This window comes from Carassius gibelio, chromosome A7 (genome assembly GCF_023724105.1).
Source record: "Carassius gibelio isolate Cgi1373 ecotype wild population from Czech Republic chromosome A7, carGib1.2-hapl.c, whole genome shotgun sequence".
Lineage (NCBI taxonomy): Eukaryota > Metazoa > Chordata > Actinopteri > Cypriniformes > Cyprinidae > Carassius > Carassius gibelio.
Window position 1 is genome coordinate 21,384,335 of NC_068377.1, and position 27,944 is coordinate 21,412,278.

The window sequence follows — 27,944 nt, forward strand, 5'->3', positions numbered from 1 at the left end:
TTTCACTTTCTTTTGTGTTTGCATGTTAATGTATGAAGACAAAATAGTGTCAAATTTGAACACCAGCTACTTATCAGTTATCTGCCATAACTTCAAAATAAGCTTTAGCTTATCTATATCACCAGATTTTTTTATATCACTGCATCCTTAATCATTAATATACCACAAACTAATCCTGACTGAATGAAAAGCACTGTCAGTGTGTGCCTCACCTGGAGTGGTAGTGTGCTTCTGGGGGATGGAGTGGGGCCGCGGACGTGTTGCTGTAGCTTGCAGGCTCCGGTTGGGCCTGGCTCAAGTACCTGCTCACAAGAGCAGACCGATCCTGCACGTGTCTGTCTGTCAGGTCCTGTACACGTCGCGGCACCCCCTCCATCCTGTCCACACTCAGCACGCCCCTGTGGCCGTCCTCCACTGGGGCACCCTCGTCATAGAAGAGCAGGCTGCGGGAGCGGACTACACACACAGAGAACAGAGTTACTCATGTCACACATCTGGCATGCTTTGCTTACTTTGACTCTCATGAGATCTGTATAGTGAAGAAAAGCATTTTTTGGAAGAGAGTTTTTAAGGGAGAAAGAAAGAGCAAGATTTGGAGTGAGTTGCTCTTTTTTAGGTGAAACAACACACACTTTCAGTAACTACAGCAATCCCATCACCATCATCCAGCTGAAGCCCCTTTCAAGAGCAGCTTTGATAGAGCCGAAGGAGATGTGGCTTGGTGTGTGTTGTAACGTTGAAAGAGGATTGTACAATCTCCTCTTAGGGAAGTAAGGATTTTAATCGAAAGCTCTCTGGGATGTCTGACAGTTATTTGAGGGTAAGAATGGGCACTGTTGGCCCAGGAGCTCTGCTAATAACCATTAGAAAAGAGACGGGATGGCAGTCTTTCAGACTCCAGTGGGGGGAATGAAATAGGTGCTGTCCAAGACCCATAGCTATTAGCTGACTGGATAATTTAATGTGTCTTAAAAGCCGGATGACCTACAGATAAATGCTTCTTTGCACATGTGCAGGAAAATGTAATCATATCATGCAAAGTACACAATGAAAGTTGATGACCTTCATCTACACATTACGGGCAGGGATGAAACATACCCTGGCTGGTGGTGTAGAGGTCACCTGAGGGCAGCGGTGCTGACTTCACCGTGTGTGAGGATGATGAGGATAAGGAGGAAGAGTAGAGGGAGAGCCCGGGCAGGCAGGGAGCCAGCGAGCCCAGCACCAACACAAAACACAGCGCCACCACCTGGCCAGGAGGAGGAACACCACACACACGGTGAGCACACCGCCCCAATGTAATCTACTTGCACTACAGCTGACAGAGCAGCTCTGACCTGCCTTTACATGCTTAGGATTAAAGCACTAAAATAAATAGACAAGATATTTCAGTAAAAGAATAGTTAAACCAAGACGTAGATTAGTTTGTTTCCTCATCAGAAAAAACATGGAGAAATTTAGTACACACCACTTGGATCCTCTGAGAGAAGTGGATCAAAACAACTGAAAAAAACATCACAATAATCCACACAACTCCACCCATCAATTAAAATCTTGTGAAATGAAAGTTGCAGTTTGGTAAAATAACAATAACTCCATTATTAAGGTGTTTTAATTTTAAAACTTTGCTTCTGGTCAAAATACCAATTCATAATAATGCTTCTTCCAATGAAAAAGTTCTTCCACTGTTGTCTCCTTACATCAAAATCCACTAACATATTTGTTTAGAAGAGTTTTGGCAGTGTGAATGACACGCAATCTTTCCTGATAAGACAACGCTTTCATTTGAGTAAGCAATATTATGGACAGAGGACTGGGAGCTACCGTTTAAAGTTAAAAATGTCTTAATAATGATTCTGACAAACATACAGCTTTTTGTTTCACAAGATGTTAACTGATGGGCTGGAGTCTTGTTTTTTGATTGTTGTAATGCTGTTATCAGCTGTTTAGACACTCATTGTGACCGCACTCATTCATTCCAGATGATCCATTGATGAGCAAGTGATGTAATGACAAAAATAACTTATATTCATATTTGATGGCCTGAGGTACATCTTCAGTTTTTTTTGGGGGGGGGGTTGGGGGGTGAGCTATTCCTTTAAGACACTGATTTGTTAGAAAGAAAGGAAATTGTGTGTGTGAAAATGAGTGTTTGGAATGAATGTGTGTGTTTGCACAGTTAATGTGTGTATATATATATATACCATTAGGCATGTTCCTGTCTGTGTGGAGGCGATCTTGCAGGACCGAGGCACTTTCCCGCTCACTAGAGCCTGAAGTCTTTGAAGCTGTTGGAGTAGAGACCTACAGATGATACAGAAAACACATCAGAAAAGAAGAATGATTAGTAAATTCTTTAGATCCCAGTGTAGGCTATGCGTGTTCTTCTCAGTGCCGTTTTGTAACAGTAGGATCTTCTTATTCTTGAGCTCAAATGGCATGTGAGGATAATACAGTTCTTACTCATCACTGTGTTACATAAACTGAACTCCCCTTCACACCACTCACACAGTCTCTCGCAAAAATGCACTCCACCTCCTCCTCAACGCTGCTGCATGTGTGCAGTGGGTGTTGATTTATTTCCCCTTCAACTACTTCCTTCATCAGCTGCCAATCAAACATACACTTCCTCTCACACACAAGTGTGACACAACTGCAACACTTATAGCCACGTGCTATGCATAATATTTTTGGAGTATATATGTGGTATGTATGGAATACTTCGATACTTGGATTACCTAGTACAATAAATGTGCATTACACAATTACAGTAGAGAGCAAATGGCATGAGTAAACGTGTTCAACCTGGCAACCTTTCATTTTCAGTGTCATGAATGAACTGGAATTCAAATGAGCCCCAGATTTTTCTCTTTCTTGACTGATTTACACAAAATGACAATAAAAATGTATGATAACTATTTCCGAGATTATCACTGAACTTAATTAAACATGCAGTGTAATGAGATAATCACATATAGATATGATATACATGCATGTAAAAATATATTTAAACACATATTCCCCGCTGTATTCAGTATATAAGCTGTAAACTGTGTTACAAAAGGACATTGAGCTCTCTCTAGTGGAGGAACTAAGAAACAACATCCCATGCAATAATGAAGAGCTCCTTCACCACCAGAGGGAGCCATTGCAACATGTTGGAAAACAAAACAAAAATACTACTATACTATTTCATCAATTGCCAGACTCTTTTATCCAATGCAACATACATTACATTATAACAGAGACAATCTCTCAGGACCCCTGGAGGTAAATGCTTTCCCACTTGGCTAGATCACCCCGAAACAAACCTGTATATCAGTTTTCACCTAAACATACACATACAGAATTGCTTCTAATGAGTGCTCCAGACAGTATGTTTTCAGCATTGAGAGGGACTCAGACCGCCCTACTAACCTAGCAATAATCATCTCAATTTGATCCTATAAACAGTGGTTTTATTCAGATTAATATACAGCCCACCCTCTAACACACAAACACAAACTCCCCCCTGCTGTCTCTTTAAATTCTCTTAGCTATCTCAGGGAGAAGGATCTATCCTAATAAAAATCGGCAGAGCGCCGACACACACGGTTCTTTTTATCCTGTAATGAGGGGCAGGTAGGCACCGTGCTGCGTGCTACTTTAAGTGTGTTGTTAATAATGGCCTGAGCCAATCCTCTATTTAAAAAAAAAAGCATTACTATACACTTAAACACACATACTCAAGTCACTCTTACCTACATACTGAGAACACTGATGATATCTTATTATCATCATATAATATTTATTTTTTCTGGAAACCACAATACATGTTTTTCTGCATTCTTTATAATTAGAAAGTTTTAAAGAACAGCAGTTATTTGTAATATAAATATATTGTAACATTATAAATGTCTGCTGTCCTTTTGATCAAAGTGCATCCTAATTTCTGAATTTTTACAAAAAAATGACTGACCCCAAACTTAAATTATATTATATACGGTGCTTTTTCTTGTATAATTTCAATAGATTACCCAACATGTTTTCATTCTAAACATTTCCAAACCTATGTAGCATACTTTCGTGTACAAAACACAGAAGAATATATTTTTAGGATTGTTTATTTGTTCATAAAATGAAAGTCAGGATACTCCAAAAACACCGAACCATTCTTCAAAAAAACTTTTATGTTCCACAGAAAAAAGAAACTCATACAGGTTTGTAACGGCATAATAAGAATGAAAAGACAGAATTTTAATTTGGGGTGAACTACCCCTTTAAGTGCTGCTCTCTTCAATAAGGTTTTACAACTAATCCACAAAAAAAGAGCTGACTTTGATAACACCCTATCTCCCATGGTGCTCTCTCTTTCTGCCTCTCTAAACAGTAGGAACAGACAGCGCCCCGTCGACAGCGCCTATGTTCTGACTAGGCCACCCAGGAGAGAATGAAAAGGTACTGTGCTATATGATCAGAAGGGGATGTTAAAACCTGTGTGCATCTGGACCGACTTAGCAACACCTGCTGACTGCAAAGAGGCTTCTGCGTACACTTACCGCAAATACGGTTACAATTACATTTATTAAAATCCACCTATAAAGTATTCACTGTGATTAAACACAAGCACACATATGTTCTCTCACCTGTTGGCATTCTCGAGTGTCTCTACTTTTTTCCACAGTTCATTATTCTCTGAAGTATAGTTCTCAACTCTGGGGAGGAGAGAAAGAGAGTATTATTGCACACAGTCACAATGACAGAATAAACCTTTTCCATGCATGCAACTATACATAACCCTGTCGGCCTGACTGACTACAGCATGGTGGAAAAAACAGTGTATGTGTGTGTCCAGTGTGAGTCCAGTCTCTCCAGCACATTATCCAAACCCTGAGAGCCTAACAGCAGCTCAACAGGGAAAATGACTCATGCAAACGCCAAACGCACACACACCCCAATGAGTGCATGGACTGTAGCCATTGGCCGCATTCACACAACAAAAGCCATAAAATAGCAAGCAGGATATAGAGTAGTTTGCAGGGAGAGAGTGTGGAGGGGTGAGAGAGAAGAGAGGATTAAAGGAGAGGAGGTCAACGAAGAGAAAGAAGGATGAAGGCACCAAGAAAATATAGAGGAGAGTGATGCTAGACAAACAATGCACGAGAGGGCGAGAGAAAATAAGAGCAGGAGAGAAAAGAAAAGCTGTAAGAAAGGGAGCGGGAAGAGATGGAAGAGGTAGATAACAAAGGAGGAGAGACAATTACTTTTTCTCCAAACACTCCACATATTCCTTCTTCTTCCTGCGGCTTTCCTGTGCAGAGATCTAAGACAAAAAAAGACAAAAAAATACATTAACATAATATATATATATATATATGCACCAATGTCCTATGATAGGATGATTCTAACTGAATTGATTCCATATTAATATGTGATCATAAGTAATACCTTATTTTTTATTTTCCTGCGCACCCGTTTGAGGGCTTTCTCCTCAGTTTTGGTGAGTGGTAGTTTGTTGGGGACAGGATATCCCTCAGCAATCAAAGTCCTCTTCTCTTCCTCTGTCAGCATCAAAGGGCCTGATGTTCCTTGCAGCTTCTGCATTACAACACAAGTCAGCGGTTTTCACTCTGTATATATGTGTTTACAGTTTTTTTCAGTCGCTAACAAGCATTTGTCCAAGCAGTTGTCACATTTTCAAAACTCTAAACACAATTAGCACAGCATCTGTATATTGTGGCCATACCATTCACACATTTCATGTCGTTTTCACACAATATGGAGTCATTGAACACATTTCCACAATGCTTACATTTTCTGAACAGACAAGCTATACCTCCCAACAAAATTATGGATCGGTTTGGTAGTATTTACAAATGTTACCACACAACATCCCACAATAGCAAAAACAATGTTCCAAACCTTAGATACAGTATAAAAAGCTCTGCTTCTGCAATGATATCAGTTCAAAAACAATATATCTTAGCTGATTTATTTTGTGTAAATTGGGCCAACCACAACTGATTCCAATCTGGCTTAGACTCAATGGCAGGGGTTATTTTTTTCTATTACATTGACACTTATACAATAAAGGGAGGACTTTGAAGAGTGATATTTTTGGAAACAGAAAAGACAAACACTGTAATGTATGGACGAGGAAGAGTAAGAGCAAGGGGCCCAGGGAGAAGAGCAGGCCCAGTGAGATATGCAGTGAGAGGAGCAGGAGCAGTGAGAGGTGCAAGAGCAGTGAGAGGAGCAGGAGCAGTGAGAGGTGAAAGAGCAGTGAGAGGAGCAGGAGCAGTGAGAGATGCAGGAGCAGTGAGAGGAGCAGTGAGAGGAGCAATGAGAGGTGCAGGAGCAGTGAGAGGTGCAAGAGCAGTGAGATGAGCAGGAGCAGTGAAAGGAGCAGTAAGAGGAGCAGTGAGAGGAGCAGTGAGAGGAGCAGGAGCAGTGAGAGAAGCAGGAGCAGTGAGAGGAGCAGGAGCAGTGAGAGGAGCAGGAGCCGTGAGTGGAGCAGGAGCCGTGAGTGGAGCAGGAGCAGTGAGAGAAGCAGGAGCAGTGAGAGGAGCAGGAGCAGGAGCAGTGAGAGGAGCAGTGAGAGGAGCAGTGAGAGGAGCAGGAGCAGTGAGAGAAGCAGGAGCAGTGAGAGGAGCAGGAGCAGGAGCAGGAGCAGGAGCAGTGAGAGGAGCAGGAGCAGTGAGAGATGCAGTGAGAGGAGCAGGAGCAGTGAGAGGAGCAGGAACAGTGAGAGGAGCAGGAGCAGTGAGAGATGCAGTGAGAGGAGCAGGAGCAGTGAGAGGAGCAGTGAGAGGAGCAGGAACAGTGAGAGGAGCAGGAGCAGTGAGAGATGCAGTGAGAGGAGCAGGAACAGTGAGAGGAGCAGTGAGAGGAGCAGTGAGAGGAGCAGTGAGAGGAGCAGGAGCAGGAGCAGTGAGAGGAGCAGTGAGAGGAGCAGGAGCAGTGAGAGATGCAGTGAGAGGAGCAGGAGCAGTGAGAGGAGCAGGAACAGTGAGAGGAGCAGGAGCAGTGAGAGATGCAGTGAGAGGAGCAGGAACAGTGAGAGGAGCAGTGAGAGGAGCAGGAACAGTGAGAGGAGCAGGAGCAGTGAGAGATGCAGTGAGAGGAGCAGGAGCAGTGAGAGGAGCAGTGAGAGGAGCAGGAGCAGTGAGAGATGCAGTGAGAGGAGCAGTAACAGTGAGATGAGCAGGAGCAGTGAGAGATGCAGTGAGAGGAGCAGGAGCAGGAGCAGTGAGAGATGCAGTGAGAGGTGCAGGAGCAGTGAGAGGTGCAAGAGCAGTGAGATGAGCAGGAGCAGTGAAAGGAGCAGTAAGAGGAGCAGTGAGAGGAGCAGTGAGAGGAGCAGGAGCAGTGAGAGGAGCAGGAGCAGTGAGAGATGCAGTGAGAGGAGCAGGAACAGTGAGAGGAGCAGTGAGAGGAGCAGTGAGAGGAGCAGTGAGAGGAACAGGAACAGTGAGAGGAGCAGGAGCAGTGAGAGATGCAGTGAGAGGAGCAGGAGCAGTGAGAGGAGCAGTGAGAGGAGCAGGAGCAGTGAGAGATGCAGTGAGAGGAGCAGGAACAGTGAGATGAGCAGGAGCAGTGAGAGATGCAGTGAGAGGAGCAGGAGCAGGAGCAGTGAGAGGAGCAGTGAGAGGAGCAGGAGCAGTGAGAGGAGCAGTGAGAGATTGTTTTTATTTTACCCCCCCCCCCCTCCCCCTTTTTTTATTTTGGCTTTTTCGCTGTTGTTGTTTTTTTATTCAGAATGCTCTTATGTGTTTTATGGATATTTTGTTCACTGTAAGCAATACTGTCAAACCTTTTCTGTTCTATCATACCGTGTTTCTACTGTACCTCCTGCAGTAAACAGTAAAGGAAAAAAATAGCTTTTTACTGGAATGCTTGAATGTGAACATTACTGTACATTTGGACATGCAGTTCCTAACCAGGAAATTCAGTGTAAAACAGTGAATTGCATGTTCTGCATGCAAATACCTGTAAAACTGAGACTGAAAAGTCTATGCAGTTTTTGTAATGTCAACAATAGCCAGTATTTTGAAACCTGGTGTACTTTGATTGACTGCATGTACCTTTTGAGGTGAAAACAAGTGTTATTCTTTGACAGAATAATTTAATTTTGAGTCAGATTTCCAGTGTTTTGGTAAAGTTGGTGTGTGCAGAGAAAGATGTGTTCTATTTTGAAATGAAGATTTAGTATATATTTAACAAAATGTGTTTTTGAGAAGGAAATTATCCATTTGGCCAATTGTGTTTTGTAGGTGTTAGTCTGTGTTAAGAGGTTAGAAAAAGTATCTGAAGTATGGTTAAGCGCTTGTTAGCGATTGAAAAAAACTGTAATAGCTATATATGAATTTCCATTTGGATTCTATAAAATGAGCGTGCTGTGTCACATGCTGGAATTGCATTTGACTCACATGCGGGGCAGTGAGGAGAGGGGACGAGGAGATGGCTGTGGAGGTCCGGGCCTGTAGCCGGGCAGGGCTGGACGGAGGCAGTGACTGTGGGCTCTGCAGGTGGCCAGGGCTTAATGGTGGCAGTGAATGTGGGCTCTGGGATCCGTCGCTGTCGCTGCCATGACTGCTGGGAGGAGTGGGTGGCAACCGCAGATGCTCATCTGTTGGGAACAAAGAGATAATCATGATGTACCTGAAACACCTGTGGTTTGATTCTGTACAAGTTACACAAACACGGCAAGTTAAAATTTGCTCTTTTTTTGCAATGCCAGGCCTAAGTGTGAAACTGAAATTCAGTCTATTCACTTTTTATCATGAAAAGCCAATAAAGCCTGATTCTTTGGGAGCTTTCAGGCATTTTTCAACACAACACATGCATGCACAATGCTTCTAAGTGTGGTGAGTGTTGGATTGATCATGTGTTTGGTCTGGCAATGTGTTCTTACATACACAGCCCTGCTCTAATGCCATTTTTCTGGATGAGCAGAATGAAAGGACGTCATTCTGCCAGACAGACAACACCTGCTGGAGCTATATGTTGCTTGCCATTAGTAGATTTTCATCCAAAATCATGTGTGGTATACTGAGGGGACAGTCACACCCCTGGCAGCAAGCAGTTTCGGTCCAGATTTGGCCCACTTCTGGCCCGCATGGATTTCATGCGGGCTAGATGTGGGCCGGATCTGGGCCGACACTATGTTGCTGTCTGGGACTGGAGAAACTTAGGGTTTAGTGCCTTTTCTCAGCAGCACAATTGTGGTATGGCAGGACTTAATTAAACCTGTAATCTTATTATTACGAGCTCAGATCCTAAAAATAGTCTAGAACCAACACCAAACATTAATGACTGTATTAAATAACAGCAAAGTGTACATTTGAAGAACACACAGTGAGATTCATCTTATCAATATCATGACCATCCAGTTACTTTTTCTGTTCAAAAATGTATTCAAATATACAGCAAGAATAAAACATACTTTTGCATTGCCCATGCATCAAATTATTTTAAAACGTGTCACTGTATCCGTAAACATATTGAGCACTAAGCAGCACAATGGTTTTTTAAGAAATGTTTCTTATGGATCAAATCAGCATATTAGAGTGATTTCTGAAGGATCATGTGACACTGAAGACTGGAGTAATGACTGCTGACAATTCAGCTTTTCCATTACAGCAAAAACAATAAATAAAAAAATTAAATCAGAGAACATTTAAATTGTAATTTATAATCTTCAATATTTCAAAATATTGCTGAATTTTTGATTAAATTAAAATGCATCCATAATTAGCATAATTAAATAAAAACTGACCACAAAATGCAAACAATTCACTCACTATACAACAGACTAAAATGCATTTCTCAGAGGTTGCATCAGACTTGGTTTTCATCAATGGGTCATTCAGAAAGAGCTAAAGTTGAGACCTGAGAGTTTTGTCAAACGCATGCAAAAGTTAAATAAAGAAACACTCACACTAAGCCACATTTCCACTGGAAAGGGAACACCATTAGAGTATTTATAACCCTGAATTTACCGTAAAGCAATGAAGCAGAATAATAGAGGGCTAATTTGCTTAGTTTTGCAATCTTTAAGCTAGTGTGGAAGAACTGCACTGGTCATATATGGCAACTGAGTGCTATATGTTGAGTACATTCGTTTGTTGTTGTGCATTTAAAGTAGAGGGCTACTGTGCATGCTTTCTAACCTTGTATTTAAAGTACAGTCATAGTATACAGTAAAATATCACAATTGCTATGTTTTCAATGCTGGGCCCCAGCAGTCATCTTAACTAGCTAAACCAGCACGACTCGGTCAAACAGCTTAGCAGGGCTAAAGAGAGATTTCACACCCACCTGAGGGCACACTGAGGAACTGGTTCACCTCTCTGGGCTCTGCTTTGATGGCAGGAACAGAGTTTGAGCTCAGGCTTTTGGAAATCTAACAACAAAAACAAACAGCAAAACAACAATTAATGCCAACATGACATCAAACTTTAATGCACTAATTAAAGCACATTCCTGGTCTCACATAATTCATATGTGCGTTTTTGTGTCATATATTTTAATAACTTTCATGTTCTCACCCTACATTTTTTTATACATTAAATATCATGTATCACTCAAAATGCTGGCACATTAAAGAGGTAAAGTAAAATTCTCATTCATTACAACATACAACAGATGCTTATTCACTGAAGTACTTGTGAAAGAAGCATCCTGTCTGTGTTTTCTCAATGCACGTTACAGCAATATGTGGCACGGAGACATCATTTATCTTTATCTTTGAGCCTCTGATGATATCAGACTGCAGTGGTCTGTAGTATTTAATGATTTTTGATGGTACTGAACTGGCAGGGTACTGGACTAAATGTGCTCCATGCTGAATGTCTGAGACAGTAAACACAGCTGAAGGCAGACTCAGACTGTTTACACTGACAGAGCAAAGGCTACCTGCCTGCTAACCACACACAGTCTGGCCAGCGACCAACCGTCATGCACTAAGTGAGGTGACATGAGCTTCAGATCAGAGGGGCTGCTTCACTTTTCTTCATGCCTCCCTCTTATTATTTTTCTGGGTCAGTGGACATGGACGGCATTCCCACCAACCTGAACTAGTAAAGGCCTTTGCACAGAGAGACTAAAATACTGTGCTGTAAAAATGTAGGTGGTGTGCTATTAGCTGGAAAGTTGTCAGGCTATATTATAACTTGCAATGCTACAAGCCATGACACTTTACTGCCATATGCAGGGTTCCTATATTATGTAAGCAGCCTTATGTGTATTTAGAGACTGAACACTACATACACTGAATCACATGAGCAAGAGTGCTGTTGATATGCTATTGATATTTAGTACAACAGTGCGACTGTGTGATATTGCTAGTTGCAAGTTGACATCGAAAAACACAGATTTAAGACTATTATGCACTACTTTTCTGTTACCTCCACCCAGATTTTCCTGTTTATTTGTCCGCAAATGTCTGCCATTTGATACAAAATTCAACTTTTGATACAAAATTCTACTTCTGCTGACAAATAAACTGGGACGTCTGGGTGCAGGTAACACTGAGAAAGAGTACACATGGTTTATTTACATATACTGTACTATAATCATTGCAACAAAACTGGTTAAAATAAGCAAACTTAACCTTTATTGAATCAGCTGAGTCAATGATTCAACGACTCACTCATAAAAACAATCACTTGATAAGTTCCGTAATGAATCACTGTTTTAAAAAAACGGTTCAGTCAATGATTCATTGAGTTGCACATAAAGTGTCCAAATATGCCTAATAAATAGTACCGTATTTTTCGGACTATAAGTCGCACCTGAGTATAAGTCGCATCAGTCCAAAAAAAACGTCATGATGAGGAAAAAAACATATATAAGTTGCACTGGACTATAAGTCGCATTTATGTAGAACCAAGAACCAATAGAAAACATTACCGTCTACAGCCGTGAGAGCGCCCTCTTGCAGCTGTAGACGGTAATGTTTTCTATTGGTTTATTTCTCTTGGTTCATTTCTCTAGGTTCATGTCAAATTAATTTTGATAAATAAGTCGCACCTGACTATAAGTCGCAGGACCAGCCAAACTATGAAAAAAAGTGCGGTAGGTGAAAATCTGTATAGTGAAAGAGGAGTATGAACAAATTCATAGTATTCATAAAAAAGCAGGCAGAAAGTACCCAGGCAGTCAACTACTTTCTGCAGTTGTGTTTTGTACAAAATTACAAATGTGACTCAAGATGTCACAGGAAATAAATGTAAATGGCAATGAAGTGACGAGACTAAGCTGTAAGTCACATGACAATAACATTTTGGATGCACACCGTAATACTATATAGATCTTTTTTTAATAGTCCAGCGTCGCACCTCCAGTATCAGGCTGTATGTGCACTGCACAGCTTAGTCACTTGTCGCTACATACTTGTGTAATGATTTAACATGCAGAGAATCACTGAAAAATCTTTACCACTATACACCCTTCCAGCCTCAAATCTGAGGACTGGGACTGTTTTATAAAACAATACACAGACACAAATAAACTGTAATTACAGAATCTTTCAAAAGAGTCTATGAAAACATATTTCAAATAGCTAATACAATGAACCTTCTTCCTCTTCTAGTTAAGCTTCATTAAATTAAACTACAGCAAAATCTTTCTCTGTTTTAGTTGGACCAATAACTTGGACTTCTTCAACATTCCAAGGTGGCCTCAAGAAAAACTTCCAAAGCACTGCCTGAGGATTATGCAATATATGCATACCGTGAATTATAGTTATTATGGTGCCATGTAATATATATGGTTTGTGTTTATCTGGTGAGAGCTGCTCTTCCTGTGGCACACGGTCACAGAGTCTCCAAGAGGACGTTCTCCAATACAGCTGCACTCTGACATTACAGCAGAACAGCTTTACACCACGTGTGCGTCTTGCTGCCCTTCTTAAATAGAGGACATGTGTTTACACAAATTCCATCAATCTAGCCAAGTTATTCTTCTCACTTTTTAAATTATAAGCAAAGAATGTCCAGTCCCTTGTTCTGTGTGTTTGCTTATTTTGTTGACAGGTATCTTCACACAGCACAATCCAGCTCCCTGGAGAGGGCAGAGTTTATGGGAAGTTAGCTGTTGGAAAGTCTGGCCTGAGTTAGTGTCAAGTCGAGGAGAAGAGAGCAGTTCCATGGCTCTGATGTTCAAAGAGAGTCCGGTGCCAGATTTGAGAGGCCTCAGCAGCTACAAAGAACTAATCTACGCTCAACTTAATACTGATGCTGCTGGAGCTGATGCTGCAACTCCTCACACACACACACACACACACACACACTCGTACTGTGAACATTTTCACTGGGCAGAGAAGTCGAGCAAGCTGCCAGCTGAGCAAAATAGCACATGAAGCACGAGTGTGCTCATGTTTTTTATTGTCACGCTAACACAATGGTCCATCTGGTGTGCAGTGTGTGTAAGGTTCACTATCATTAGCTCACTTACATCTGTTGATATCCACTCTAGAGTAACATCTACCTGACTAATACAACAAGCATTTCACTCCAATGTCAGTTTTTAAGATTAGTTGCAGGATGACTAGCTTTACCTTCTCCCCTGTGCGGTTCCTCTGTGGCGGAGGGGCAAGAGTGAGGGGTTGTGAGCAGGTGCTGGTGTTGGCCAGAGGGGGCGCTGTATCAGGGCAGCTCTCCGACATCAGGCTGGGCTCCTGCTTCACTAGAATGGCTGTGAGATCCTGACTGAACGACCACATCCCTTCAGAGTCTGAGGAAAGAAATAACAGGCTCGAACAACCAGAAACCAGAGAACATGTACTGACTGTTACATTTTAAAAGTGTTTTTAAGAAATGCTTTGAGGAATGACATCTGGAACGATAATACTTAATGAATAAAGTCTCTCGAGAGACGCAAGGATCACATCAAATCAATCAGATGTGAAAAAACAGGGAGAGCTGCTGACTCAAACAAAGCGCAGATTTTGTCAAAGCACAAATTCAAATACTTGACAGATGACGTAAATCCACATTGGAAAAATCGAACCGCAAAATCCTGTGGACAGTAGGCCACAGATAAACTTATGTACTATGACACGAAAACAGAAAAACAATTGTTTGTCCACAGTGTCTTTGTGTTTTTTATCTGCTTCAACTTCATTCATTTAATATATTTATTCAGCATACCAATTAAAAAAATTAATTAAATTCACTGATGGACAAAAGATAATTATATATGAATAAATTATTTAATTCATCACTGTGTATCAGACAATATTTAGTCATTAGTCATTTTAAAAGAAGGGCCTTATGGGAAAATGTGTCTTAAAATATCATGCAGGATCGTAATCAATGCGTGATGTTTTCAGGGAGGTGACACATTTCACAGTCTAGACCCCATATAAAGGGGTTTCATGCAGAGCCTGTTATGCTGCAGGTGAAGAGGACAGACTCAGTTAATGACCGGAAGGGTAAAGCAAACCAGCTTTTCTTTATACTGTTAACACAAAAGCCTATGGTGTGAGAGGGGCAGGTGAGAGATTGGGGGCATGTAGGGTGGCTAGAGAACGGCTCTACATGTCTGGACACTTCAGGAAAGCACTGTGTATAGTGGGAGCACCCGGTAGCATCTGTGTGCAGGCTCCACTGCCGAATCGATAAAACATTATGCGGCCTTGTAAAAGAAGGATGGCAGGTTTTTCATATTAGTCCTCTGTTAGGGAAGGACATCAGCAGGAGTCTGATTACAACAGGAGAGGAAAGCTCTTTAGGAGCTCTGCTGTTTGGTGGAGAATGCTGGATTTTATACTCCACCGCTCTCAGTCTGTGGGGAACCTCTGTTAAAGTGCCTAACCCTTCAGTTCAGTACACCAGATTAGACCATAAGAGTCTGTCCTTAACCTGGGTGCACTACAGCAAACACACTCTTCTGCGTAGCCTCTATTGTGAAGTCTTTTTTACAGCTTTTTCAAACATGATAAGACCAAATGTACACTTTTTGAAGGATCTGATAGATCTGAGGGTTTTCTTAGATCTATAAGGAATCTCTCATTCTCACCGCTTGTCTCTCTAGTTTGAGGACATCTCTGCTGAAAAGACCAGCTGACGCCAGCACCAAACTTGCAATAACCAGTATAAACCTACATGGGATGGCTGGTGAACCGTCATAAATTGCAAAACTTTACTTGTGAAGCAGGTCAAGCAGAAAAATCTTTCTGGAGAGGCTGGTTGACCTGGAAAGTCTTGCTAGTTAAAGAGGTACCCCTCCGAGGATCTCAGATGACGCCAACCCTGAACCATCATACAAAACTACCAAATTTTTCATAAGATTGATCGCAACATATGATCATTGTTGTTAAATAGTACATTGTGTCATGTACTCAGACATATAGATAAAGACCAGGCAAAAACCTGCTGTAGCTTGACTATAATTGAACATTTAATCATACTTGTCACTTTTTCATTAAAAATGAAAAACTTTTTTTTTTAAAGTCCCTCCTTATATCCTCCACAGAAGCTACTGGGTCCTGGCCACAGGGCACTGTAAGTCTTTGATGTCTCTCAGGACAGCAGGTATCATGGTGAGGCGACTCCAGGCCGGCGGGGATGGAAAAGCGATGCTCATTAGCGGGTTTAAAGTTACAGCAGAACAACAGGAGACAAAGTAGTGAACCAGCCAGTGCTTTCGTTAACTAGCCCCTAAAGCCACTCTCAGTCTTTAATGGATCAGAGGGGATATCACACATTACTGAAACACATCTATGGTCATCTAAATTCCCTACACTCTCAGACAAAAGCTCTGCAAACACTTTATCTAGTCACTGCGGTGGTACCCTTAAAACAGTGATCCTCAAATCTGGTTCGCGAGATCCACTTTCCTGCAGAGTTTAGCTCTAATCCTAATCAAACACACTTGAGTTTGCTTATCATTGTCTTCAGGATTATTAGAAAATCACATGCAGGATTGTTTTAATAGGGTTGGAGCTAACTCTGCAGGAAAGTGGATCTCGCGAGCCAGATTTGAGGATCACTGCCTTAAAGGGGCATCTTTGTTGCCTATTTACCTCTAAAAGGTACATATAAGAATGGCAACAGATGGAAGGGTATAGATGGCTGAAATATTTTTCAAAATTTTGGACAGCTCAATATGAGGCCTGAAGATTTTATCATTACATTTATTGCCAGTAAGTTAATTGTTCATTCAGTTTAAACTGTTATTTCTTACATTCATGTATCCAGCCATAACCCTAAATGTACCATTTTTCAGTAAATTCAGTTCTTCGAGCTAGAAGACACACCGAGAGAAAGAAACAAAAGCATGAATGTGTTCAGAAAGACCTTCATTTCGGATGCTCAGGGCATTACATGGCTAAATGGATCAAGGATTTCTGCCGTACCTTCATGCTTCTTTAAGTATTTGCTGATTTGAAGCCTAACTGGAATGAAGTCTGCGCAGTGCACACACACTCCTCACATAGTCTAGTCAACCTAAGTTCAGGATGATGCAATTCTCTGAGCCACCCCCACCAAATTCTCCATCTCAAGCTGGAAACCAGATCCCTTTTTATTTTATGGATGTCTACAGCTCCTTGGCCTGATCGTGGCTTGTGTGAGAAAGAGAGAGAGAGAGACGGAAGAACTGACAGAAAAAGCGAGCGAGTGTGAGTGTTGGCCGTCTTCCTGGAATTCCCAGCTTCCAATGGTAGACGGAGCTCTTGGCTAGAGCTTTGTCAAGGAACCCTGTGCTGCACGGGTGCTTCGGGAGATAAGGAGGAGCGATGCAGAGAAAAGAAAGAGACTTCACAGAAAACCAGAGCTGCTGATGGATGATGCTTTGAGCTATGGCATTTATCAGGAGTGTGAAATCTTCTCTTGATTATCTAGCACGGATAGCTGCTTTTCTGCATGGATTGATGACAAGCAAGAAAAGGAATGAATAGGGTATGCTGAGCTGCTTGCTAACCTGCATCATCATCTGATTTGATGGGCATGGAGGGGCTCTGTGGGGCAGAGTCCCCACTGAGAGAATAGCTGTGTTCTGCCTGGATGGCAGGGTTTGGAGGGTCCAGATCCATATCCAACAATGGGTTCCTCTCCGCCAACAGATGATCATCAAAGAAACTGCTGAAAAGGTCATTGGAGAAATCCTCCATCTGCTCGGAGAAGTGCTGGGGGAAGAGACCACAAAGACAATATTTTTATTTAAATGAAATTATTAACATTTTTATCCAGCAAGGACACTATAAGTTTATTAATACTGACAATTATCAATATTAGTGAAAAAGTGAAAGTGACGTGGCATTCAGCCAAGTATGGTGACCCATACTCAGAATTTGTGCTCTGCATTTAAACCCATTCAAAGTGAACACACACACATTGTGAACACACACCCGGAGCAGTGGGCAGCCATTTATGCTGCGGCACCCGGGGAGCAGTTGGGGGTTCGATGCCTTGCTCAAGGGCACCTAAGTCGTGGTATTGAAGGTGGAGAGAGCACTGTACATTCACTCCCCACACCTACAATTCCTGCCGGCCCGGGACTCAAACTCACAACCTTTCGATTGGGAGTCTCAACTCTCTAACCATTAGGCCATGAGTTCCCTAACTATTAGCATGATTTCTGAAGGTTCATGTGACACTGAAAACTGTGGTGACTGAAAATTCAGTAGTATTGAAAATTCAGCTTTGCCATCAGAGGAGTAAATTACCTTTGACAATATATCACAATAGAAATGGTTATTTTAAATTGTAACATTATATTCACAAAATTACTATTTTATTGTACATTTGATCAAATAAATGGAGTGAGCATCAAAGACTTTCAAAAACATCTTAACAAACTGTAAACTTTTGAAAGGTAGTGTATCTTCTAACAGTAATGTGGGAACAAATCATTATTTGGCTGAATTCTCTGATTGTGTTATTATTAGCAAAGATAGACTCTAATAACATTGAGATACTTATTTGATATACAGCCTCTTTTCAAGTGATCATTTAAATATAGTCACTGTTGAAATCCGGAGCAACACTTGATTAAACCCTTCTGTCATTTAGTTCGAGGAGTGTGTGTCTGAAAGATGGGTATAAAAAAAGAGACATGGATTCTTCTATGCATGCGTGTGTTTATAATGTGTGTCGTCATGTTGGGAATGGAAAGACGTGTGTTCGCATCTCTGCAGTGGAGGCATGCAAATATGTGTTTGCTGAGCAAGGGTGTAAAAAAGGTGTGAGAGGACCTGATCGTGTTTACATCCTGGTGAACGGTGACAGGTGTGTGAATGACACACCTGTAGCGCATTGACCGTAAACCAGCCGCTATGTACATATCACAGATATGTACACGTGCACACATGCACACTCCCAGCACCTGGATGAGATCCCACACAAACCCCCGGCCACTGCAACAGTTCTATGAAGAGGGGCCTGGGAAAGCTGTGCTGTTATGAATATTTACTCTGGCTGTCTCTAGTTGACCAAACAGAGCTTCCACAACAATGAACCTGAATTGAGAATTATGGGAGAACGGAGTATTGTAGCTCATGGTATGTGGTCAAACTTGTTGTTCACCAAATGGATGCATAGGCAAAAAAAAAAAAAAAACCCTGCAATGGCAGTTATCCGTATTGTTTGACGAATGACATCCTGGGAACACCCTGTAAATAGAGTTTGTGAAATGACGCAGCTGTCCTGCCGTCAGTGACGGCTAATAATCGTGGCTGAGCATGACAATATAAACAGTCCCACCCTTTGAAGTTAATTAAATGTTCCTGCTCCTGGATGTGTGGGGCGGATATATTTACAGACTTGATTAATATGAAGGTGCTATTTCATAACTCTGAGCTGCATGTGCTACCAGGCTGTGTGTGTGTATTTTAATTAGCTAAGTAGTTTTGTCAAGTAATACATTAGCCTTGTGCAAAATGCAAACAACAAGGATCCCTATTACGCATGAGCTTTGATGAAAACCTGTATTCACGTGTGCGACTTCCCTGTCTGTGTGGTCCTGCGTACATCTGTTATCAGAGCAGACAGTCAGAACGCTTCTCCAATTGGTTTTATCTCTCTGTAGAGCGCTTTCCTGTTTTGACAAGTGTCAGTTAAGAGTGTAGTGTCTGTCTGGTTTTCAGATGACCTTGCAGGGGCCAATGGTAATGATGCAGTGCTGGGGTGCTGATGTAGGAGTCATGAAAATTCCACACCTGGAAGACTCCTCAGAGGAGGAATACCAGAAGAACTTGGAAGAACTGGAAAAGTGTGTCTCTGTCATTAGGGTCAGATTTTAGGAGAAATGAAATCAAGGCATATCTCAGGCTTAACCCTATGTTGTATTGAGTACAACAAGGAAGACAAAGTCATATTTCTGCATTTTATAATTAGAAGAAGTCCTCCTTTATATCCTATATACAGTGTGTGTGTGTGTGTGTATATATATATATATATATATATATATATATATATATATATGTATATGTATATAAATACTTTTTCAGCTTAGTCAATACTATCATTTAAAATATTAGCCAGTTGTCACTTGGGCGCTCTTCATAAATTGTTAAAAATGAACCACAGCTGCAGCAGTGCAAAGCATGTGTGCACAGGCTGAGCAATGCTCTATTTTTCCATCTGATCCATTTCCTTGAAGTAACGTTTAGGTCATGTCCTGGTCTAAACGGGCTGGTAAACTGCACGGCTGCTTGACTCATCGCATTCCATTCCCTTATTCCAGACCCCCATCTGCACTCCAGCCAATCGGAGCTCAGTATGTAAATGAGGAGAGGGGAGCTTGTCATTTTGGAGCTGGAGTGCAGGGTCCGAACGGAGCAGCACGGTGCAGAAGAAAATAACGCATTAGTCTTTGGAAAAATAAATATGCTGATAAAAATAATTTAGCATTTAATCATTTGGAATTGGGTATACGGTAAAACCCACAATTTTTGGGAATATGTGCCTCTCGCAGAGCAAAAGATTTATTTCTGAGAACAATGAGTCACAATGAGGAGATTCATTCTCAGAGTTGCTAAAAGAGAGAGAGAGACGGAGAGAGGGAGGGAAGTTCTTGAACTGTAAGTGGAGTTTGCAGATGTTTAGTGTTTACACTAGTCAATGTGTGATTCATTTAAAAATATGGTCCCCTCATGAGGCATGAACATCAGCTTCAGCCACAACATGATCTGATCAGTTTTATTTGTTTACATATCTAAGTATTTAGAGCTGTCTCTTCAAAGAGGCATGCATGAACTCATATGCACTAGATCTGACTTTTTTTACCTAAATGTAAGGGACATTCATGTGAATGTGGGGTGAGGATGTATTTTTGCCTTCATTTTGTCTCCAACCCAGCAGATCTGCACTTTAAAGCCAGTTCATATTCTCAGATTCAGATCCAGATTCAACAGGAGAGATCAGAGGTGGGTCAGGGAGGATAGTCATGAACTAACGCTCATTATGATCTGCTCAGCATGCATGATGGTGCCAGGCCTATGCAGGTGTTCACAGGTGAGGGCTGATTTAGATTACAGGCATGGCGTCAAGTTCACAGCTGCAGTCTGTGACTCTTGTAAGCTTGCCACCAGACACAGACCCATCTCTCTGGAGATCAGGTCACACAGGTTTCTCACCAAAAGGATTTCAAAGAAGCCAGTTTTTGTGTTTATAACCCAGAGACCTTTTTGAATGCAGTTCTGATAAGATGGAGAACGAGGTGCTAGGTAGATTTAATTCTGCATGTGCGGTTTTATTCTAGTCCCTGCTCTCCTCCTGCTCCCTCACTCCCTTCTCCCTCTTTTTTATTTTCTTTCTTTGTCATTCCTTCTTACTTCTTCCTCCCATTTTAACTTTTCCAAATACAACTCTTAGGTCCCTTCCCCCTCTCACTTTCCTCTGGTTTCTTAATTTCAGTTCCAGATTTTTCTTACGTTTTGCTGTCAGCCACAGAGCAAGAGAACCATGACCACAGGAGGCAGTTGGGCTTCAGCCCCACCTCCAGTCGGGAGCCACTGAGGGCCAAAAACCAGACAAACTCTTCTGGAGGTGAAAGTATGAGAAAAAATATGTAAAAAAATTGAACTAGATTTTTGTGACAGACACTGCAACCTTTAGAGGAAGAGGGGAAAGGGAACAAGGACACAGCTGAACTAAAGGGATATCCTAGGGAGCGCGGAATCCCCATAACCAGCCTCTATTTTCTGCTACTGTTGCATTTCGGGAGGGGAGGGGGTCTCCAAGTGTGTTCCCCATCCCCACCCCCCTTCAAAGGGCTCCCTGTACTCTGTAATTTTGTCTAGTCTAAATTGGCTCTCTCAAAAAAGCCTGTGGCAACACAGCCCTGGGCAGAAGAATATCCTGTATACAGACCAAATAGCTGTGTTAGTCTAGTCTGTTCCTGTTTGACCACAGCGAGGAAAAGATGAGGCTTTGATGTTGTCATAATAGTTTAAATATATTATTAAAATCACTATTGAGAGTAAATATGTCACAACTGTGGCATATAAAGTCTCAACTACAGGAAAAAGTTCAACTTGTGAGGAGGTCACATTGTGAAATATAAAGTTGCAATTCTCAGAAACAAATGTGCAATTCACAATTACGAAAAATATTATTGCAACTGTGAGATATAAAGTGGCAATTACGAGAAATAAAGTACAATATGTGTGAAAGATTCAGATTGTGAAATAAAATCGCAAAAAAATAGATACACTCAAGTCACAACTACAAGAAAGTCTAATGTGTGTCATATTATGAATTATAGCCACAATCAGATATAAATTCACAACTACAAAAAAAAAAAAAAACCTGTGAAACGTGAAACGATCACATTTTGAAATATAAAGTCACAATAATGTGAAAGTCACATTGTGAGACAAGGAATGTGACACAATTATGAGAAAGCCACAATTGCAAAACATGAAGTTGCAGTTATGAGAAATGAAAATGTAGTTATGACAAAGTTGCAATTAGGAAAAATAAAATCACAATTACATTAAAGCTTTTTACTCTTGAGGCAGAAACACCCTTCATTATAGTTTTGATAGGAATTAAATATATTATCAACTGCAGCTACAATAATAATAAAAACTCTGATTAGCATCTCTGTTATACTGCATATTCAAACTGTTCCCTGGAATTAAAAGTCATTGTGTAATTAATATAATCAGCTAGGTTTTTGATCCTCAGTAGTGAGGGAGCCTGGGAAAACAATGCTGGATATCTGAGTTATGCTGAATATCTAGGGACCTCAAGGTAAGCTGACGACGTGTTCCTGCAAACACTGACACACACCTGACATGTTTATTCAGAGCCTGAGGGGTGGGACAGAGCTAAGAGTGGGTACACATCTGTCTCTGCAGGGCTCACTGGCTTAGAATGGGGCTAAGAGTATGTCTCCCACATGTGAAGAATAAGTTATACATGCTCTAACGCAAAGGTTAGGAGTCAAAACACATACTGGACACAACCCAAGAGAACAGTTTAAAAGGTTCTGGAAACGTCTTACCCCAAAGCCTCTGTACCTCCGTAACGTAATATGTTCCAGCGCAGACTTTCTTTTTTGATCAAGTTTTTGGCAGCAATTCAGGCCAACATCTAAGTCGCAAAATAACACTCTGATAGGATTTGAGCAAAGCTAGATAAGTGCTCTAGATATAAATCAGACATTATCCTGTCCTAGCACTGCTGCTCATTTTCTCAATGAGAGTAAAGACAGCGATCCGCTAAACTGGTCTGGATGTTTCTTCCATCATGATGCCAGTTTGCAGTTTGTTTCAACTGAGATAGGAATCTCTGTGGAGGTTAAATCTAGTTCACTTCAGGGGGTCACTGAACAGAGCAGTTGATTGACATCTCTATGACTTCCACAGCTCTGTTCACTGCTGCCCCTCAGGAGAAAAACACAGAGAGAGCGCCTGGAGAGCAAGAGGAGTTCTGGTACATCAAGAAAGTCCTGCTGAGGAGAGGAATGAAGAAAAATTCATCTGGGGTATTTTAGCACTTCAAACCAGTTAATAATGTCAAGTTAAATGACACCTGACTGTTCTCCAACCACAGGCACATAGTTATAGCACTAAATACTAAAATATGTCTAGATTGTGGATTTTCAGCCCTTTTGTTGAATGCATGGACAGACCTGGAGCCCCCATTACATATTTTCAAAAATTAGAGGGGCTTATTTATGTAAAAATGCAAAAGTACAGTCTGATTTGTTATGGTAATTACATTGTAGAGTCAATAAACTGATTTATGTACAGGGTCATATGCTTTTCCATAATACAATTTATTCTGTGAGTTGCAATGCAATATTTATGAGAAAATTTACCTTATTAGCTTTGAACTTAATACTGCCTATTTAATTTTCTCACAAGAGATCAGAGTGATGACTGAGATCCTAGTTTGGGTTTGTTTTATTTGTTTATATTTAAATAAAATAATTACCGGTATGTGAAATATATTTAGATGTCTTTCACAATAACAGGGTGGGCGCCCACTATTATCAGTGAACAATTGCCTGTCTATTAGGTATTTTACAAATGCTTCAAAGCTATTCAAAGCATCTGGCAATTTGAAAAAAAATTAAATAAATAAATGAAAGGATCTGGTCTGACAGGACCAAAGCTAACACACCCTCAAGCCTCTAGACACTAACTGCTGATTTGGTTATTTTGTGCGTTTGTGAATGTGTGCTCACGTAAGAACATACCTCACTGAGCTCTCTATTCTCTATTTATGTCCGTCATGTGAACAAACCCAAGCCAAAGGTATGACAACAGCAGCCATACTTAACCTTTACTGAGGAATACAATCCTGTGTAATGACAAAACTGATCGTCATTATTGTCCTGTGCAGAACGCATAAGGCATGTGTGTGAAAACTAAGCATATGTGAGATTTACAGAGTGGTTGAATTTATTTAGATCAGGTGATGGATTCACTCTGTAGATTCACACACAGACTGGGAAAAACGGACTGAGTAAAAGCTTTAACCTTCATTTGGGTGGCAGTCGGAGAGATGTGGGTTAAATCATGTGGCTGCTGTGATGAATCAAACTCCATGATCATAGAGTTGAACGTCTGTGGCCTCTATTTCTGTATCACACCCAGAAAGTGTCATAATTTCTTCATTCTTTACCGTCATCTTAATTGTAGCTCACAGATGTTGAGAGTTAAGATGAGAGTAACAGTTAGAGCCGTATCACTACTATCTTTATCGTTGGCCCAGTCATTCTGCAGATTACGCAACCTCTTTTCTTACTTTCTTTCTCTTTCTTTTTCTCTATGTCTGTTTTTTTTATGTGGACAGGTTCCATCAGAAGCATCAAGTATATCTGAGAGAAAACTCTGGAGGAATGTGCTCTCTTTCCTCCACTCCTCCCGTCCAGATGCTCCTCACCTCCCCCTACTCCAAACCCTCAACATTCACCTCCAGACGTTCTCTGTCACCCCTAACCAAAGACCATCATTTCATATTTCAGTCACATGCAATGCTTCAAATGCATCATATTTTGCTTCAGATATTAGTTATGGTATCTATGCCACCCATCCCCTTCAGGCTCAGAGTTTACAAGATGAAACAGTACAGCAGAAACAACCTTTAGGACGAGTGGGACCTGCTTAACCTGTAGATATCAACTCTTGTCTTCTTTAGTAGTGTTTAGACACGCTACACGCTTTTAAAGAATGGTTTTGCATCTGATTCATCTTCTTCACTTCAGAATAGATTGAGGAAAAGCATCCGACCACCCTTGCTATTCAGGTTTCTGTTTTTTCCTCACATGTGGGAAGGGATTGAAAAGATAAAAGATGTTAGACTGGTAGATGACTTTTTACCATCATGCAACAAATTACCTCTCGGAATTTTATTCACACATTTCCCTGACAATATTGTTGCATGACGTCCTCTGCATCACTGAATTAAGCAACGCGAAGAGTCAAATGTTGGTAGAATACATAAATAAGAGAGAGAGATTTTAATTGAATTTACATGAATGTATATTTCTGCATTGTGTGAACTAAGATCAAATGCTCTTATTTCCATATTAATGTCTTCTCTTTAGTGTGAAAGAGATGGATCACAGTATCCTGTTTATGACATTAACACAGCGAATCTCTATCACCAAAGCCATTGTCAGTTTATGAAATTGGGCAAAAAACAGCAGTATAAAAACAACAATATAAATGCAAAGAAAGAGACAGAATCACAACAGCAGCTCCCTTTATATAAAGGATGAACCAATGAAATTCAGCCGATATATAATATAAAGTCATTTAAATAAGCCTGAGGTTTTTCTGCACTGTTGTGGCTCACAGTCCTCTCTGTGATCTTACTGTAGCTTTAACACACAGTAGAGTGAGACACACTGATTTCCACCCTTTAGCACAAGCCATGCAATTACGCTAAAGTTGTGATTTAAGCAGCCAGACTGGTGCACACACACACACACACACACACGTTCTTATATCACTGTAGGGACTTTCCATTGCCTTCTATAGTTTTTTATTCTGAGATAGTAATATTTTTATGATACTTTTATGGTACTCAGGTGTGCTTTTAGAAATTATAAAGCCTTAGACCCCATTCATTGCACTGTTAGAAAGTCATTCTGATTGGCAGTGACATAAAGCTAGGTAAATTGTGACAAATGAAAAATTTTGCTGTTTTCCTTATGATTTCAGGTGTTACTGTCTTTGGTCCCCCACACACATACACAAATTCATAGTGTGGAGGAATTTCAGATTATAAATAGATCTCAATTCAACAGTGCCGGAGCGACCCACTAACATTTAGAAATATAATGCCAGAAAGAATGAACAAAAACACACAGGAGCTCAGAAACCAGTGTGTGTAACCCAGGAGCAGCTTCCTCTGCGAGGGCACAAGGCAGTCATTCACTGAGCCTTCAAGGGCCAGTGTCTCTCTCACACACATACAAACACACACACACACACACACATGCCAAGGGGTAGAATGGGGGACCGTGGAGGGTCTGGAGTGGTCTTTCACAGACATCTATTCACACACCCACACAGGAGCATAGTGACATGCATATGCTCATGCACACATACACAGACAGCTATCAGGAGCCATGAATGAGCCTCCTTCACTCACAAGCCTCTCTCTCTTTTCTCTATCATCACTCTCGCCTTAGTCAGGTCCTTACAGAGCAAACTGGAGCACAGCTGTTACTCAATGAGGGACATCTGGATTGAATACTACCCGTTAAATGCCCTCAACAACCAACAGACCAGCAGGAAAAAAAAAGACAGACAGGCGCTAAAACAAAATCTTCATAAGAAACACTAACTCTCTTAGCTTTATATGACTAGACAGGTTTTCATTAGAGATCCACAGCCAGACAGTGACTAAAATGATATGTCTATATAGTTGATATATATCACTTCTATTTACGGTAGTATTTTTATTTCATCATCAAGGTTATAAGTCCAATTTATATATATGTATAAGGGAAAGTGTATATTTTGGGTACTGTAAATAGCCACCATTTCTTTAAAAAGTTTTTCACCAACTTTAATTAATTACACAAGTTAATTTTACGTCTATAATAAAAAATAAGGTCTTCCAGTGTGATAAATGTATTTTGAAACATCTCTAAATTTTTAGTCTCTCAATTAACATGAGGACACAATATGCATACAATCAAAGAAGAATGTGAAAATATTATTTAAATGGATAGTTAACAAAATAAAATAAAAAATAATAATAATAAAAACTTTATTTAGTCCATTCAATAGAAGTCAAGTGTCACCAAAATTTTTCAGTTACAAACATTCTTCAAATGATCCTCTTTTGTGTTCTGCAGAAGAATATCAGTCAAACAGGACTGGAATGACATGAGGGTGAGTAAATTATGAGATAATTTTCATTTTTGGTTGAATTTTACCCTTTAGATTAATTATATCGTGTCAAACCACAGGACATACAGTACCTCTGTTTATCTGACCACTGCATCTACATTAAGGAGGTATAATATAGTTTATTATGTATAGTTTATCAACTGACTTTGCATTGTAGATAATAGCATTTAGACTTATAGCTCATAAGAAGCTACAGAATACATCTCTGGTCTGTCCATCCACACAAGATCCTAAGATGATGTTGCAGCTTCCCTGTTAAAATAAAGGTCAAGACTGTTCCATCTCGTCTCAGCCTCATAATAGTGACATTTGTGATGACTCTTTTGGTCTCTTTCTTTCTCTCTGGGAAGGGATTAAAAGAACCTTAGCATGAATGTGTGTCAGTCAGAAGCATTAGCCATAGGAGTGTCTGAATCACTGTGGAAACCGCAGAAGTGTCCTGGGCTCCTAATGGATCGCATGCACATGGAACATTACGCTAACTTCAAGTGAAATGCATTAACTACCAAAACATTACTTTCCTATAGACCTAATTAAAGGAATATGTTATGCAAAAATGAAAATAAAGTCTTCATTTCCCCACTCTCATCACTCCAAACCAGTATGACTTTCTTTCTTCCGTAGAAGATCTTTAGGAATAATGCACTGGCCGCTCTTTTTCATGAACTGAATGGAGATCAGATTAGTCTTTGAGGCCACTTCTGTAATACTTTTCTCCCCCACACACTTTGACTTTGGAGCTTGACCGCTCCAGTCATCATGCACTTTCAGTATATTAAACTGGGCTATTTTCAAAACAATTCACCTTTAGATTTCCATGGAAAAATAAACGTCTGGTTTGGAAGGTCATGATGGAGAAATAAGTTTTTGGGATTAACTATTCCTTCTGATGTCTTCACATGCTGGAAGTCACAGTTTTGTTGTGCAGTTTGTTTGCCCCAAGTTAACTCATATACACCTTTATCTCACAGTGATCTAGCATTAACTTAACTGCAAATGTCATCTAAGATTAGGTAGGTTTTTTTGTTGTTGTTGGCATGGATAATCATAATTTCGAGTCAACAACTAACACAACGTGAATTGGTTCTCAAGTAAATTAGTTTTCTTGCTCTCCTACTTTCTGTGCCAGGTAAAC

At 40.7% G+C, this 27,944-nt stretch overlaps 1 protein-coding gene across 2 annotated transcripts in view; it reads right to left on the reverse strand.

Moving 5' to 3' along the window:
• Positions 1-27,944, reverse strand: part of LOC128016808 (cyclic AMP-responsive element-binding protein 3-like protein 1) — a 31,930-nt gene that overhangs the window by 2,646 nt on the left and 1,340 nt on the right. Inside the window, exons 2-11 of one of the 2 annotated variants that reach the window (XM_052601624.1) lie at positions 16,909-17,113; positions 13,541-13,716; positions 10,300-10,384; positions 8,409-8,608; positions 5,428-5,577; positions 5,244-5,302; positions 4,626-4,694; positions 2,205-2,304; positions 1,099-1,249; positions 213-456 (exon numbers count right to left, since the gene is read on the reverse strand). In XM_052601624.1, the coding sequence (XP_052457584.1) occupies positions 213-456; positions 1,099-1,249; positions 2,205-2,304; positions 4,626-4,694; positions 5,244-5,302; positions 5,428-5,577; positions 8,409-8,608; positions 10,300-10,384; positions 13,541-13,716; positions 16,909-17,113 (1,439 nt within the window). Of the gene's footprint in view, positions 1-208; positions 457-1,098; positions 1,250-2,204; positions 2,305-4,625; positions 4,695-5,243; positions 5,303-5,427; positions 5,578-8,408; positions 8,609-10,299; positions 10,385-13,540; positions 13,717-16,908; positions 17,114-27,944 lie in introns of those variants that run through there. The other variant, XM_052601625.1, reaches the window with a different exon arrangement.